Source organism: Culex quinquefasciatus, chromosome 2 (genome assembly GCF_015732765.1).
Source record: "Culex quinquefasciatus strain JHB chromosome 2, VPISU_Cqui_1.0_pri_paternal, whole genome shotgun sequence".
Taxonomy (NCBI): Eukaryota; Metazoa; Arthropoda; class Insecta; order Diptera; family Culicidae; genus Culex; species Culex quinquefasciatus.
The window spans coordinates 38,076,015-38,089,494 of NC_051862.1; the positions used below are offsets into that span (position 1 = coordinate 38,076,015).

The window sequence follows — 13,480 nt, forward strand, 5'->3', positions numbered from 1 at the left end:
TAATCTTTTTTTTTTGTCAAAAAACATGTTTTTTCTTACCATTTTCGCCTTTGAAGGTCTGCAATTCAGTGAATTTTGAACCTACAACTTTCAAACTCCGGATTTTTCTTAGTTAGAATGTTTATTTTCGAAAAAAATACCAAAAAAATAATTAGAGTATGTCGGTTTTTCGATTTATGGCCGCCTGAAACCCCATAGTGAAATGGTGTTTAATAATTATTCGTTTGCTAGTTTAGTTTTCCTTCACAGAAAAACAAGTTTTTTGGAAGGATCGTTTGGTGCGGTATGTCCACGCACCCTTCCTCCCCTGTAGATTCTGTGAAATGTGATCCGTTCACAGAATCCTCTCTGCGGTTAATGCAACGCAGTATGCCTGGCCGCTTGAATGAGTGTAATACAGCTCGGGGATTCCGAACGTACTACAAACTTTAAAATTGACAAAAAAGAACATGGGACGTAATCTAACCATATATTCTTCCAGGATGCTTTCTTTGGACTGGCTGTGTATACAAAAATCCACTTTCATGTGTTACAAAAAAAAATGAACAATTTTTTTGATGTTTGAAAAATAACACTATTTTATTCTCTCCTAAAATTCAACTCAAAAACTTGCCTCACTCTAACCAGAACTCTCCCCCATAACCTCCAGCGCTCGTTCGGCCAATTCCTCACTACTCGCCGCCACAATGTCCGGCTTCATAATGTCATACGCCCCTCCGCTGAACCCACGCACAACTCCACCAGCTTCGCGCACCAGCAACGCCCCCGCCGCAATATCCCACGGCTTGAGCCACTCCACACAGTACAGATCCACGCTGCCGGCGGCAATGTACGCCAGGGTTAGCGCAGCCGAGCCGAAGATTCGCAGTCCGGAACATTCGCGGACAAAGTTGGCACCGTGGGCGAGGCTCTTTCTTCCGATGCCCATGTGGACCATGGCGGATTTGAGCTGGGAATGCGAGATTTTTAGGGATTTTGAAGGATTTATGGGATTTGTGGAGTACTCACGTCCTGGATTCCCTTGGTCCGGATTGCCACTCCGTTCAGGAAGGCTCCCTGACCTCGTATGGCCGTGTAGATCTCGTCCATGCAGGGATTGCTAATGATCCCGATGGTCAGCTCTCCATCGACAACCAACGCCACGCTAATGGCCACAAACGGAATCCCTCGGACGAAGTTCAGCGTCCCATCTATCGGGTCGATGATCCACGTAGGTCGTCCATCCAGCGGTTCCTTCGCGGCAGCTTCCGACGAACTCTCCTCGGCCAGAATCCGATGGTCCGGATATCTCCCGAGCAATCCCCCAATCAACAGCTGCTCAACCTGGCGGTCATACTCGGTGACCACGTCAAAGTGGGTCCGCTTGGTGTCCACCGCCTTGGACGCGTTACGGAATCCTTCCAGCACCAGCGGACCGGCCTGTTTGGTGAGCCGCAGCGCGAGCTCGAACGCCTCCTGAACTTGTTGTGGGTTCATCGTGACTGTACTAAAATTTGTGGTCCCGGACGAAAAGTTTGTGGTTGATGAACGCGTCTTCGTTGCTATCAGAGAGTCATTGCGCTGATTAGGAAGTTGGTTTGATGGTGCGTGTACAGTCCGGAATCGAACTTTAAGGTATCTTCACTATTTGGTATGTATGTATATAAACCCATACCAGCAAATGGGATGACTTTCAAAAACTCCCTCACATTCCAATTACGAATGTATGATCATGTATGAAGATTTAAAACAAATCTTACGACTCAACATGAAATACAAACAAATCTGTCAGCACTGCTTAAGCATACAACAGTAAGACGGAATTGGACGAGCTGAATAGCCTAATCAAGTCTGCGTCGTCTCTCTAAAAAGGTCGCCAGTCAGTGGAAGCAAACTCAGTCAAAGTTTAACCCCGGTAAACACGACGTTTTGCGACTTGCAGCTGGAATACGAGGAGATGTAAAAAAACGGCAGTTTGAAGTAACAGCACGATAAGTCTCGACTTGCTGACAATACAACAAAGTGAGAGATTTGCGTGTGTGTTGTGAGTGTTTGCTGCGGCAAATCATGCTTAACACAGGGTTATTTCAGTCGCTTTCGAGTCGCTCGCTGTTTAGCGACAGTTTTAGGTCGATTGGAGGGATTTGAGTAAGAACTATCTTTTAGAGTGCCTTCGGGCTAATAAGTAATATTTCGATTGTAATTTGTCGATATTTCTGGATTGGCCATCGAGGAGTCACGATTTAAATTTTACCATTGAGAAATTTGTAATAATAAATTGTTAGTCTAGAAAATCATCAAATCAGATATAAAAAAGTTTTATGAGATGTGCGGGAGGGCCTCGTGGCGCAGTGGTTAGCGGCTTCGGCTGCCGATCCCCAAGATGCTATGGGGCGCGGGTTCGATTCCCGCCTTATCCTCCTGGCCTTCTATCTGATGGGGAAGTAAAACGTCGGTCCATTTGCGTAAAAGAGGTTTTGGGTGACTCACTAAACATAACCTTCGGACGTCTAGAAATGAGCAGAAACTTGCAATAGAGACCATAAAAGACCCGGGGGTCGTTAAAGTGGATTGATTTGCTTTTTTGAGATGGGCGAGAGCAGGTTTCTTTCAAAAGATTTGTAAATAAGTTTAAGTTAAATCGGTGAATTGAACAAAAAATAAAAAAAAATACATTTTTATCAAAATTTCTTTTGTTTTTATATAACTTTTAAACCTACAAATAATTTATTCTGAATAATTATTCTGATTTATTTTTGAATCTCTTTTTATTTGAGATAAGTAAGATTTTTGACTTTCCGTTTCTTGAATTTCCTGATTTTCTAAATGCTTTTTTTCAAGCTAAAAAATAGCTTTTCGAGCTTAAAAAATAGGGAATTATTTATTTGAATTTAACATTTTTATGTATTTTTTTTTTAAATTTTAAATGTTTCTAGAATTTTAAAATTTCAATTTGTCAAACCCTTGAAAACATAGTAAATTCTGGTTTTGATTTTACTTTTTTTTTTGTTCACCCTCTTCAACCCAACTTCGCCTTTAGACGGGCTTTCATTTAAAAAAATCGCCAAAAATCCATTTTTCCACCAACTTTTGATCTTTAGAATCACAGAAAAAAGAGTTGAATTTTGTAATGCTCAAAATTTGGTAGGTTGAATATTACCTCTTTTTTTGAGTAATATTACATAAAAAATGTGTAAAAATGTGATCCTGATGAATATTCATCAAAAATTGATGAAATTTCATAATTTTTTGGAGTAAAATTAATCATTTTTTGACACAAAATCTGTCACCATTTCCTGATGAATATTACCATATTTTTTATTCTGTGATGCATGGTAAAGAAGAACTCTTAGAATTTTAGAAAATTTATGGGTTGGGTGTTTTACTTGTTTTATGTGACTTTGCCAATGTTTTTAAAAATGTCATTTTTTAGGGGTTAACTTTGGATGTGTTTTTTTATTAACATTTCCTGTATTTTAAGTAAAAAGAAGTATGCAGTAATTTTTTTAGTGTCCCAGACTTTGCCTCTACGTATTTTTTCACAATTTAAAATTTAAATGATAATGGTGCCATTTAAAAGCAAAAAATGTGAAAAACCAGCAAAAAATTGAAAAAGTGACTTTAAAAACATGAAAAAATTAGATAGGCAAAATGTAATAATAGGAGGTGGTAGAATAGGCCAAGAACTACCAAAAACAAAGATGAAATAAACATGATAAACGCAAATTAAAATACTAAAAATTAAACCAGAAAAACATAAAACAAGAGAAGTAAAGTTTTACAAAAGTTGTTCAAAATGACCTCCTGAACACGGGAAAAATAAAAATTTCGCATAAAAATTGGGCAGTAGAGGGTTAATTAGTTTCGGGATTTTTCAATCGTATATTTTTTTAGTAGCTTTTTTAAAGTAGGGGAGCTGGGGGTAAGACGGCCAGGCGGGGTAAGACGGCCACCCCACTGTTTTACTAAGTATACTAATGAATATTACTAAAATGTTTAGCAATACTTTTCCTCATGCTAAATAATGCATATGGAGCAAATATGGAGTCACCTTTGCCAAAAATATTGTTTGAAATAGTATAAAAATAGCTCAAAATAAACAAATAATTTTTGAACTTGAAACTGGAAAAAAATAATTTATTTGGGGGCAAGACGGCCACCTCCTCCTGGGGTTAGACGGCCACCCGTAATTTGTAGATTTTAATTGATATAGGTTATATTTTTGACGGTTTTTGACTATTATGACATATTTGTAGATAAGGAAAAGCATTTTCAATAAAACTATCCATTTTTAATCAAAATGCTGTTAACTACCGTTTCGACAACATTCTTTACTGTGATATAGCAAAACTCATTGAATAGTATGAAATCCTATCAAACTTTTCATAAAAATCGCTAATTTAATATTGTTTACATAATTTTGATTTACTTATTCTAATCAAAATACACAAACTAATTATTTTGCATCAAATTGTGTTTGTTTTGTAGTAAAAATTCATAGTTTTTCATAAAATGTGGTCGCAATAATATGAAATTCACTGAGCCATAATATGAAAATTTTTAAACAGCATTTTTCTTCACATTTTAAACCTGATTTTTTCAACCAAAATAGTTATGATGTTCAGAGAAGTCTGTTCAACCAACCTTGTAGGAATTTGGGTGGATTTAGCAAATTTATTAAGTTAATTTATAGCACTGGCCGTCTTACCCCACATGGGTGGCCGTCTTACCCCGCGTATTTCATATATATACGATTTCAATTATTTTTTTAAAATTCCTGAAAAGTATTGAAAATTGGTTTTTAGACTAACTAATTTATGGACTAGTAGTAGAACAATATGTACGTAATTTGAGATCAAAATAATCTGTTGTGTAAATTTTATTAGACTTCTCCCTTAGGGTGGCCGTCTTACCCCCATCTCCCCTATTCAACAGTTTTATTTTGGATTCCTAACTTTGCTTTAATGAATATTTTTTTATTTTTTCGATGCTTTAATTTGTTAGTTATTAGTTATTACCAGTTTTTCTGATTTTTTTTAAATTTTTATCGTTATTGGTATTTTAAAATAATATTTTTTTTTGGTTTAGCTGTTTTCAATAGTTTGGATTTTGAAATCCTATTTTTTTAATCCTTCATTATTTTTGTATTTTGTCATCGTAGGTACAATTTTTGAATTTGCTTTATTTTATTATGTGAATTTTTGAATCGTTTTTTATGAAGATTTTTTTTTGCATTTTCATAAATAAAAAATACTTGATAATTTTTTAAGTTAACTGGGATTTTTATTTTTTTGGGATTTTTGATTTTTATTAGTTGAATCTATCTCTATGCTTTTATAAATTTTGAATTTTTTTTTTTAATTTTAATTTCCGTGCACCGAGCTTCTGTTAAAATTATTGAATTTCTTTTTTTTTTCCTTTTTTATTTTGTTCAAGTTTAGTAATAAAAATTGGGATATTTTTGGAATTGTTTTTTTTTTTCATTTTAAAATTATTAAAATTTTTACTCTTCGTTTTCTAAATTTAATAATCACTAGAATAGTATAAATTTTAATAATTGTTTTTTTTGCAGATCTTCAATCATTAAAATATTAAATGTTTGTTTTTTTAACTTTTGAGTTTTTGTTTTTTTCAATTTTAATCTTCATATCTTAATTTATGTTTAGAATTCACGAGGTCTTTTAAAAAGCTATTTTAAAAGTTTTTCGAATTCTTAATTATTTTTTATTGTTGATTGTTTTATATTTGGGAGTCTTACAATTTTTGAGTTGTTGCATGTTTTTAAAAATTTTGTGATTTCGTGAATTGTAGGTAATTTATGAGTATATATTTTTGCCTTCCTCACCTTACTGAGGAAAGGCTATAAAATCACTCGAAAAATGAACTTCTTAATTCGACCTCGTAGACCTACCTTCACGTATACCTATTGACTCAGAATCAAATTCTGAGCAAATGTCTGTGCGTGTGTATGTCTGTAAGTCCGTGCACCGAAAAAAATGCACTCGATTATCTCCGGCCTGGCTGAACCGATTTGGGCCGTTCTGGTCTCATTCGATCCGTCTTAGGGTCCCACAAGACCTATATTAACTATTATGAAGTTTTGTTAAATATTTCAAAAGTTATGCTAAAAAAAAACGATTCTGGCTAAAGTTTGAAAGATTGTAAAAAGGGTGGTTTTTGTAAAAAAAAAACCGTCTAATCATACATTTTTAGAAAGCTATCAAAAGTTATGAACACTTTAGTGTCAATTGTACACATCTTAGAGGCCGGATCTCAAATATGTTGATGAAAAAGTTGTCCGGATCTATCATGCGACCCATCGTTGGATAGGTAATCAAAAGACCTTTCCAACAAGCCCAAAAGATTGAAGATCTGATAACCCTATCAAAAGTTATGAGCACTTTAGTGTCATTTGTACACATTTCAAAGGCCGGATCTCAGATATTTCAATGAAAAAGTTGTTCGGATCTAACCGGAGATCTGGCTCCCGGGATTTTGTTGATTTGAAACTCCCGGGAAAAATGAACAGATATATTTTTTACTGCCTTAAGGCTTAAAAAACTTTAAAGTAATATAACTATTGAAAGTGAACAATTTTCATGAAACAGCCCCGTAGGTGTTGTTCTAATATTACGTCCAATGATTTTTGGGATTCTAGACCCCATACTCCATGTAGATATGTTGTAATAAGTAAAATTTAGATAAAATTTGTTGGTTTGACATTCTTACTACAGAAACAAATATGTACATAATTGTGAGGAAGGCACCAACCACCATCGGTGGATTAAATAACGTTTTCTTAAATTTATTTGTAGTTCTTTTTCAGAACATATAACATTTGTGAAAAAAAGTATCTTGATATTTCTTGAAAATTGTTTGTAAAAGACCTCCAAGAAATTCTAATCGACATAATCACCTCACTAAATGAACAGAATAATTGAAGTTAAATATTTACCTAATTTTTTTATTTACTTTATTTATTTAAATCAGCTTAACTTATTTATCTCTTCATCCTGAATCAACTTTATTCAATACCTTCGCTATCGTATGCTTGTTATCATCCTCACCAGCCACTAAAGTTTGATTCGGGCAATGATTCTCGTCAATGTCCTTTATCAGGTCCTTGATCTTGTCCTCCAAGCTGGAAGTGGCGCCAGGTTGCTTCGGCTGTTCCGTTGGTTGACCCGGATACTCCGTCGGTTGTTGTCCATCTGGACTATTCGTGTCTTGACCTGGATATTGCGTGGACTGAAGCTCAGCGGAACTCTGCGTCGGTTGACCAGGATATTCGGTCGATTGTTGTTCTGTTAAGTTCTCAGTCGGCTGACCTGGATATTCCGTTGATTGCTGTTGGTCCGAGCTCTCAGTTGTTTGACCTGGATATTCCGTCGATTGTAGCTCTCCTCGACTCTTTTGCTCCTCTGGACTTCCGGTCAATTGTCCAGAATATTCCGTTGATTGTTGATCTGCTGAACCCTGTGTTACCTGTCCAGGATATTCTGTCGATTGCGGAACAACCGATTCCTTAGCTGATTGACCTGGATACTCTGTAGATTGCTCTCTTCCTGAGCTCTCAGTTGGTTGTCCTGGGTATTCCGTTGATTGCGAATCTTCCGGACTCTTTGTTAGTTGACCCGGATATTCTGTCGACTGTTGGACTTCTGCAGCCTTGGTCGGTTGCCCAGGATATTCTGTCGACTGTTGTGCTTCCGATACCCCCGTTGGTTGACCCGGGTACTCTGTTGATACTTGCTGTTGTTCTGCTAGACCTTCAGTAGTTTGTCCAGGATATTCCGTCGGCTGTAACTCTGCTGAACTATTCGTCGGTTGACCCGGATACTCGGTCGTCTGTGGTTTCGACGTTGTACCATTCAACGACTCCCCAGGACGTGGTTCCGTCGGCTTCGCCGTCTGTGGCCTCAGCGTCGTGGGTTTCCTTTTCCTGGTCGTCTTCATCCGCGGCGTAGTCGGTCCCTTCATCTGGCACGAACAGCACTGGTCCTCCTGGTCGGGAAAGATCGGCTCGTCGCTGGTTCCGTCGTCCGGTTTGAAGGGGTAGCACTCGTGACCCACGTGGATGGCGACAGGTCGTGGGTACCACTGGCTGGGTTGCTTCTGGACGTAACATTGCCGCGTCGCGTAGTTGTATCCGGAGGATAGCTGGAGCAGTGCGATCTGGAGTAGGGTCGAGCTTAGTAGAGTTCTCATGGTGATCTAGGCGACGGCGGTGATAAGAGATCGACTTTTATTAGCTTGGTTTAGTTTGTAATTAGTCTGCCTAATTGGATCTTTAGTAACGCTTGGATAACCATTTAAACAGCTTAGTAACAATGATTTTCTCATTCTTTCCGCAGGGTCCGCCACCGCCAGGTCCGATGCAGCCGGGAGGTCCCGGTCAGGGAATGGCCGGTCCAGGAGGCCCCAACATGGGTGGACCGGGAGGTCCAAATATGATGCCCGGAGGACCTCCGCCACCGCCAGGTCAGGAAAATCTGAGTGCTCTCCAGCGAGCCATTGATTCCATGGAGGAGAAGGGACTCCAGGAAGATCCACGCTACTCCCAACTGCTGGCGATCCGCGCCACCTCGAAGCAGCAGAACTTGAACGTCAACCAGCTGCACCAACTCCGAGGACAGATCATGGCCTATCGATTGCTGGCCCGTCACCAGCCCATCAACAAGCAGCTGGCCGCGCAAATTCAGGCTCAACGTTCGGACGGAACTCCGCCGCAGTGTCCGACGCCACCATCCAGCCCCTTCCAGGGTGGACCCCCGGGTGGACCATCTCCACAGCCGTCAATGCCACAACAGCAGGGACCACCGCAGCAAGGTCCACCGCAAGGCCCTCCCCAGGGTCCGCCCGGAATGCCACCGGGTAAAATTGGTCCTCCGGAACCGGGCAAACCTCCCGCCGGCGGAATGCCTCCCAACCAGAGTCCGATGCCGGGCATGACCATGGGAGGTCCCCAGCAGCAACATCCGCCCCAAATGGGAGGCCCCGGCGGACCGGGACAGCCACAGCGTCCAAGCTCGCAAGGCCCAGCCGGTGCCGGAGGCGTTCCTCGTCCGGCGGCCCAAGCCCCCACAGTTCAGCCAATCCAGAAGCAGAACCGCGTCACGACCGTCGCCAAACCGGTCGGCTTGGATCCGATCACGATTCTCCAGGAGCGTGAAAACCGCATGGCCGCTCGCATTGCCCTGCGCATGGAAGAGCTCAACAACCTGCCGGCCATCATGCCGGAAGATATGCGCATCCAAGCTCAGATCGAACTGCGCGCGCTTCGCGTCCTCAACTTCCAGCGTCAATTGCGCTCGGAGATCGTTCAGTGCACTCGCCGAGACACCACGCTGGAGACCGCCGTCAACGTGAAAGCCTACAAGCGCACCAAACGTCAAGGTCTGCGCGAAGCTCGTGCCACGGAGAAGCTCGAGAAGCAGCAGAAGCTGGAAGCCGAGCGCAAACGTCGCCAGAAGCACCAGGAGTTCCTCGCACTGGTCCTCCAGCACGGCAAGGACTTCAAGGAGTACCACAGGAACAACGTCGCCAAGGTTGGTCGCCTCAACAAGGCCATCATGAACTACCACGCGAACGCCGAGCGCGAACAGAAGAAGGAACAGGAGCGCATCGAGAAGGAACGTATGCGGCGGTTGATGGCCGAGGACGAGGAGGGTTACCGCAAGCTTATCGATCAGAAGAAAGACAAGCGGTTGGCGTTCCTGCTTTCGCAGACGGACGAGTACATCGGGAACCTCACGGAGATGGTGAAGCAGCACAAGGTCGACCAGAAGAAGATGAAGGACGACGAGGACGAGCGCAAGCGGCGCAAGAAGCGCATGGTTCTGGAAAGCGGAGACATTCAGCACTTGGACACGGACTGCGAGGCGCACGACTGTCGCGTGACGGTGATGGAGACCAACTCGGGCAAGACCATCACCGGGGACGACGCGCCGTATCTGCGCGATCTGTACGGCTGGCTGCAGGTCCACCCGGGCTGGGAGTACGTCATTTCGGACGGGGAAGATGATGATGACGAGGACGAGTCGGATGAGAAGCGCAAGGACGGGGATGAGTCTACGGACAAGAAGACGAAGGAGGTTATTCAGAAGGCGAAGGTGGAGGACGATGAGTACAAGACGGAGGAGCAGACGTACTACAGCATTGCGCATACCGTGCACGAGAAGGTCACCGAGCAGGCTTCGATCTTGGTGAACGGCAAGCTGAAGGAGTACCAGATCAAGGGGTTGGAGTGGCTGGTGTCGCTGTTTAACAACAATCTGAACGGAATCTTGGCGGATGAGATGGGATTGGGAAAGACCATTCAAACGATCGCTCTGGTCACCTACCTGATGGAGAAGAAGAAGAACAACGGGCCGTATCTCGTAATTGTCCCGCTGTCGACATTGTCCAACTGGGTGCTCGAGTTTGAAAAATGGGCTCCGGCCGTCGGAGTGGTCGCGTACAAGGGTTCCCCCGCAGGTCGGCGTGCCGTCCAGAACCAGATGAAAGCGACCAAGTTCAACGTGCTACTGACCACGTACGAGTACGTCATCAAGGACAAAGCGGTGCTGGCGAAGCTGAGCTGGAAGTACATGATCATTGACGAGGGTCACCGCATGAAGAACCATCACTGCAAGCTGACGCAGGTGCTGAACACGCACTACAACGCGCCCCATCGGCTGCTGTTGACGGGAACGCCGCTGCAGAACAAGCTGCCCGAGTTGTGGGCGCTGCTGAACTTTTTGCTCCCCTCGATCTTCAAGTCGTGCTCGACGTTCGAGCAGTGGTTCAACGCGCCGTTCGCCACCACCGGCGAGAAGGTCGAGCTGAACGAGGAAGAAACGATTCTGATCATCCGGCGTCTGCACAAGGTGCTGCGTCCGTTCTTGCTGCGTCGTTTGAAGAAGGAGGTGGAGTCGCAGCTGCCGGACAAGGTCGAGTACATCATCAAGTGCGACATGAGCGGGCTGCAGCGTGTGCTGTACAAGCACATGCAGAGCAAGGGCGTGCTGCTAACGGACGGATCGGAGAAGGGCAACAAGGGCAAGGGCGGGGCGAAGGCGTTGATGAACACGATCGTGCAACTGCGCAAGCTGTGCAACCATCCGTTCATGTTCCAGGCCATCGAGGAGAAGTACTGCGATCATATTGGGGGGTCCGGGACGACGGTTAGCGGACCGGATCTGTACCGTGCGTCGGGCAAGTTTGAGCTGTTGGATCGAATTCTGCCCAAGTTGAAGGCGTCCGGCCATCGCGTGCTGCTCTTCTGTCAGATGACGCAGTGCATGACCATCATCGAGGATTACTTGGGCTGGCGCAACTTTGGCTACCTCCGGTTGGACGGTACTACCAAGGCGGAAGATCGTGGCGATCTGCTGAAGAAGTTCAACTGCAAGAACTCGGAGTACTTTGTGTTTCTGCTGTCGACGCGTGCCGGAGGTTTGGGTCTGAATCTGCAAACTGCCGACACGGTCGTGATCTTCGACTCGGACTGGAATCCTCACCAGGATTTGCAGGCCCAGGATCGTGCCCATCGTATCGGACAGCGGAATGAGGTGCGCGTGCTGCGTCTCATGACGGTCAACTCGGTCGAGGAGCGTATCCTGGCCGCGGCCCGGTACAAACTGAACATGGACGAAAAGGTCATCCAGGCCGGTATGTTCGATCAAAAGTCCACGGGAAGCGAGCGGCAGCAGTTCTTGCAGAGCATTCTGCACCAGGACGAAATGGACGAGGAAGAGGAGAATGAAGTCCCGGACGATGAGGTGATCAACTTGATGATTTCGCGAAGCGATGAAGAGTTGGAGCTGTTCAAGAAGATGGACGCCGAGCGCAAGGCCGAAGAGGTCAAGCCTCGTCTGCTGGACGAATCCGAGCTACCCGATTGGTTGGTCAAGGAGGAGGAAGAGGTCGATCGCTGGGACTACGAAGAGGACAACTCGATTCTCGGTCGCGGCTCGCGCCAACGCAAGGAGGTCGACTACACGGACAGCCTAACCGAGAAGGAATGGCTCAAGGCCATCGACGACGGCGCGGACTTTGACGAGGAGCTCGAAGAGGAGGAACGCGAGAAGAAACGCAAAGGCCGCAAGCGCAAGAGCCGCAAGGAAGACTCGGACGACGAGAGTGTCATCTCGACGGTGACCAAACGCCGCAAGGGAACCACCCACCCGCGAGTCAAGAAGCAAATGAAGAAGGTCATCGACGCCGTCATCAAGTACACCGACGAGGAGGGTCGCGTGCTCTCGAACCCTTCATGAAACTCCTCCAAGCGCGAACTGCCCGATTACTACGAGGTCATCAAGCGACCCATCGACATCAAGAAGATCCTGACGCGCATCGACGAGGCCAAGTACGCGGACTTTGCCGACCTCGAAAAGGACTTTTTCCAGCTGTGCCAGAACGCGCAGATGTACAACGAAGACACGTCGCTGATTTACTCCGACAGCGTCGAAATCCAGAACGTGTTTACCACCTCCAAGCAAAAGGTGCTCGAGGGAGCCGAAGAGGACGATTCCGACGACGACGGTAAGTTCCCCCCACCCAAAAAATCTCCCCAATTTCTAACAAGATTTTCCCACCTCAACAGACGACGACGACAACTCGGACGAGGAGACGAGCAGCGTCAAGATGAAGCTGAAGATCCCGAAGGCGAGCACCTCGTCGGCGAGCTCGTCGCTGGCGGCGTCCGCGTCCAAGCCGAAGGGCACGCCCGGACGCAGGAAGCGACCCCAGAAGAAGTACACCATCTCGGACGACGACGACGATATGGATTAGACACGAAGCGTTGTTTTAGCACGTAAGATTAACTAACCGCACTTTGAAAGCAACTTTGCAACTATACTTTTACCCGACTCGTTACGACGACTATGTGTAAGCAATTGTGTTTAGAGTTCTAGAGATATTGATCTTGTGAGGGGGGATTATTATGACAGATTTGAAACATTGGACCGGGTTGATCGCTTACCACTTATTTTGATGTTTTTAACTTGATGACGAAAATCTCAGAATTGACTGGTAAGACGGAAAGCCAACAAAAAAACCGCAGTGAAATTGAGTTCTTTATAGCGGGGAAAAAAGATTTGCTTCGGCAGCAATGATTTTATTAAGATAATATAAATAAAAACTATATTCGATCAACACTAACTTATTGCACATTTGTGGAATGGCTTAGCGCGTAAGATTATGAAGCAAAACATACACTACTAACATTGATTATCAAATAACCATATTCGATTTGATGTGAAAAAATTGCATGGGAAAACATTATTCTAGTAGAAATGGTAAAGTTGCAAAAATCTCCAATATAAACAGTTCTATCTTGCAATGTGCAATCGATTGTGTTCTTAATTCATCCGAAAGTCCCCTTTTAAGATGATTCTCGTTTACTTTTTCAAACGTTTTTTTATGTACGCAGGAAACCCACGGCGCATTAGTTGTTTTGAAAACGTATTCTAGATTTATTGAACGTTCCAAATTTCACAATTCACGTGCAGGTTACTGA

At 44.0% G+C, this 13,480-nt stretch overlaps 2 protein-coding genes across 2 annotated transcripts in view; one reads left to right on the top strand and one right to left on the bottom strand.

Annotated features, from left to right (window-relative positions):
* Window positions 1–12,295, top strand: part of LOC119768106 (ATP-dependent helicase brm) — a 36,147-nt gene extending 23,852 nt beyond the window's left edge. Inside the window, exon 2 of the mRNA XM_038258541.1 lies at window positions 8,334–12,295. Coding sequence (XP_038114469.1) covers window positions 8,334–12,236 — 3,903 coding nt within the window. The 3' untranslated portion in view covers window positions 12,237–12,295. The remainder of the gene's footprint in view (window positions 1–8,333) is intronic.
* LOC6054292 (inositol monophosphatase 2) lies at window positions 593–1,915 on the bottom strand. Its single transcript, XM_038258540.1, has 3 exons — window positions 1,761–1,915; window positions 1,009–1,486; window positions 593–949 (listed from the first exon to the last, which is right to left on the bottom strand). Exons 2-3 carry the CDS (start codon window positions 1,474–1,476, stop codon window positions 620–622), a joined length of 798 nt encoding a protein of 265 aa, XP_038114468.1. The 5' UTR covers window positions 1,477–1,486; window positions 1,761–1,915; the 3' UTR covers window positions 593–619.
* Window positions 12,296–13,480: the final 1,185 nt, after the last annotated feature.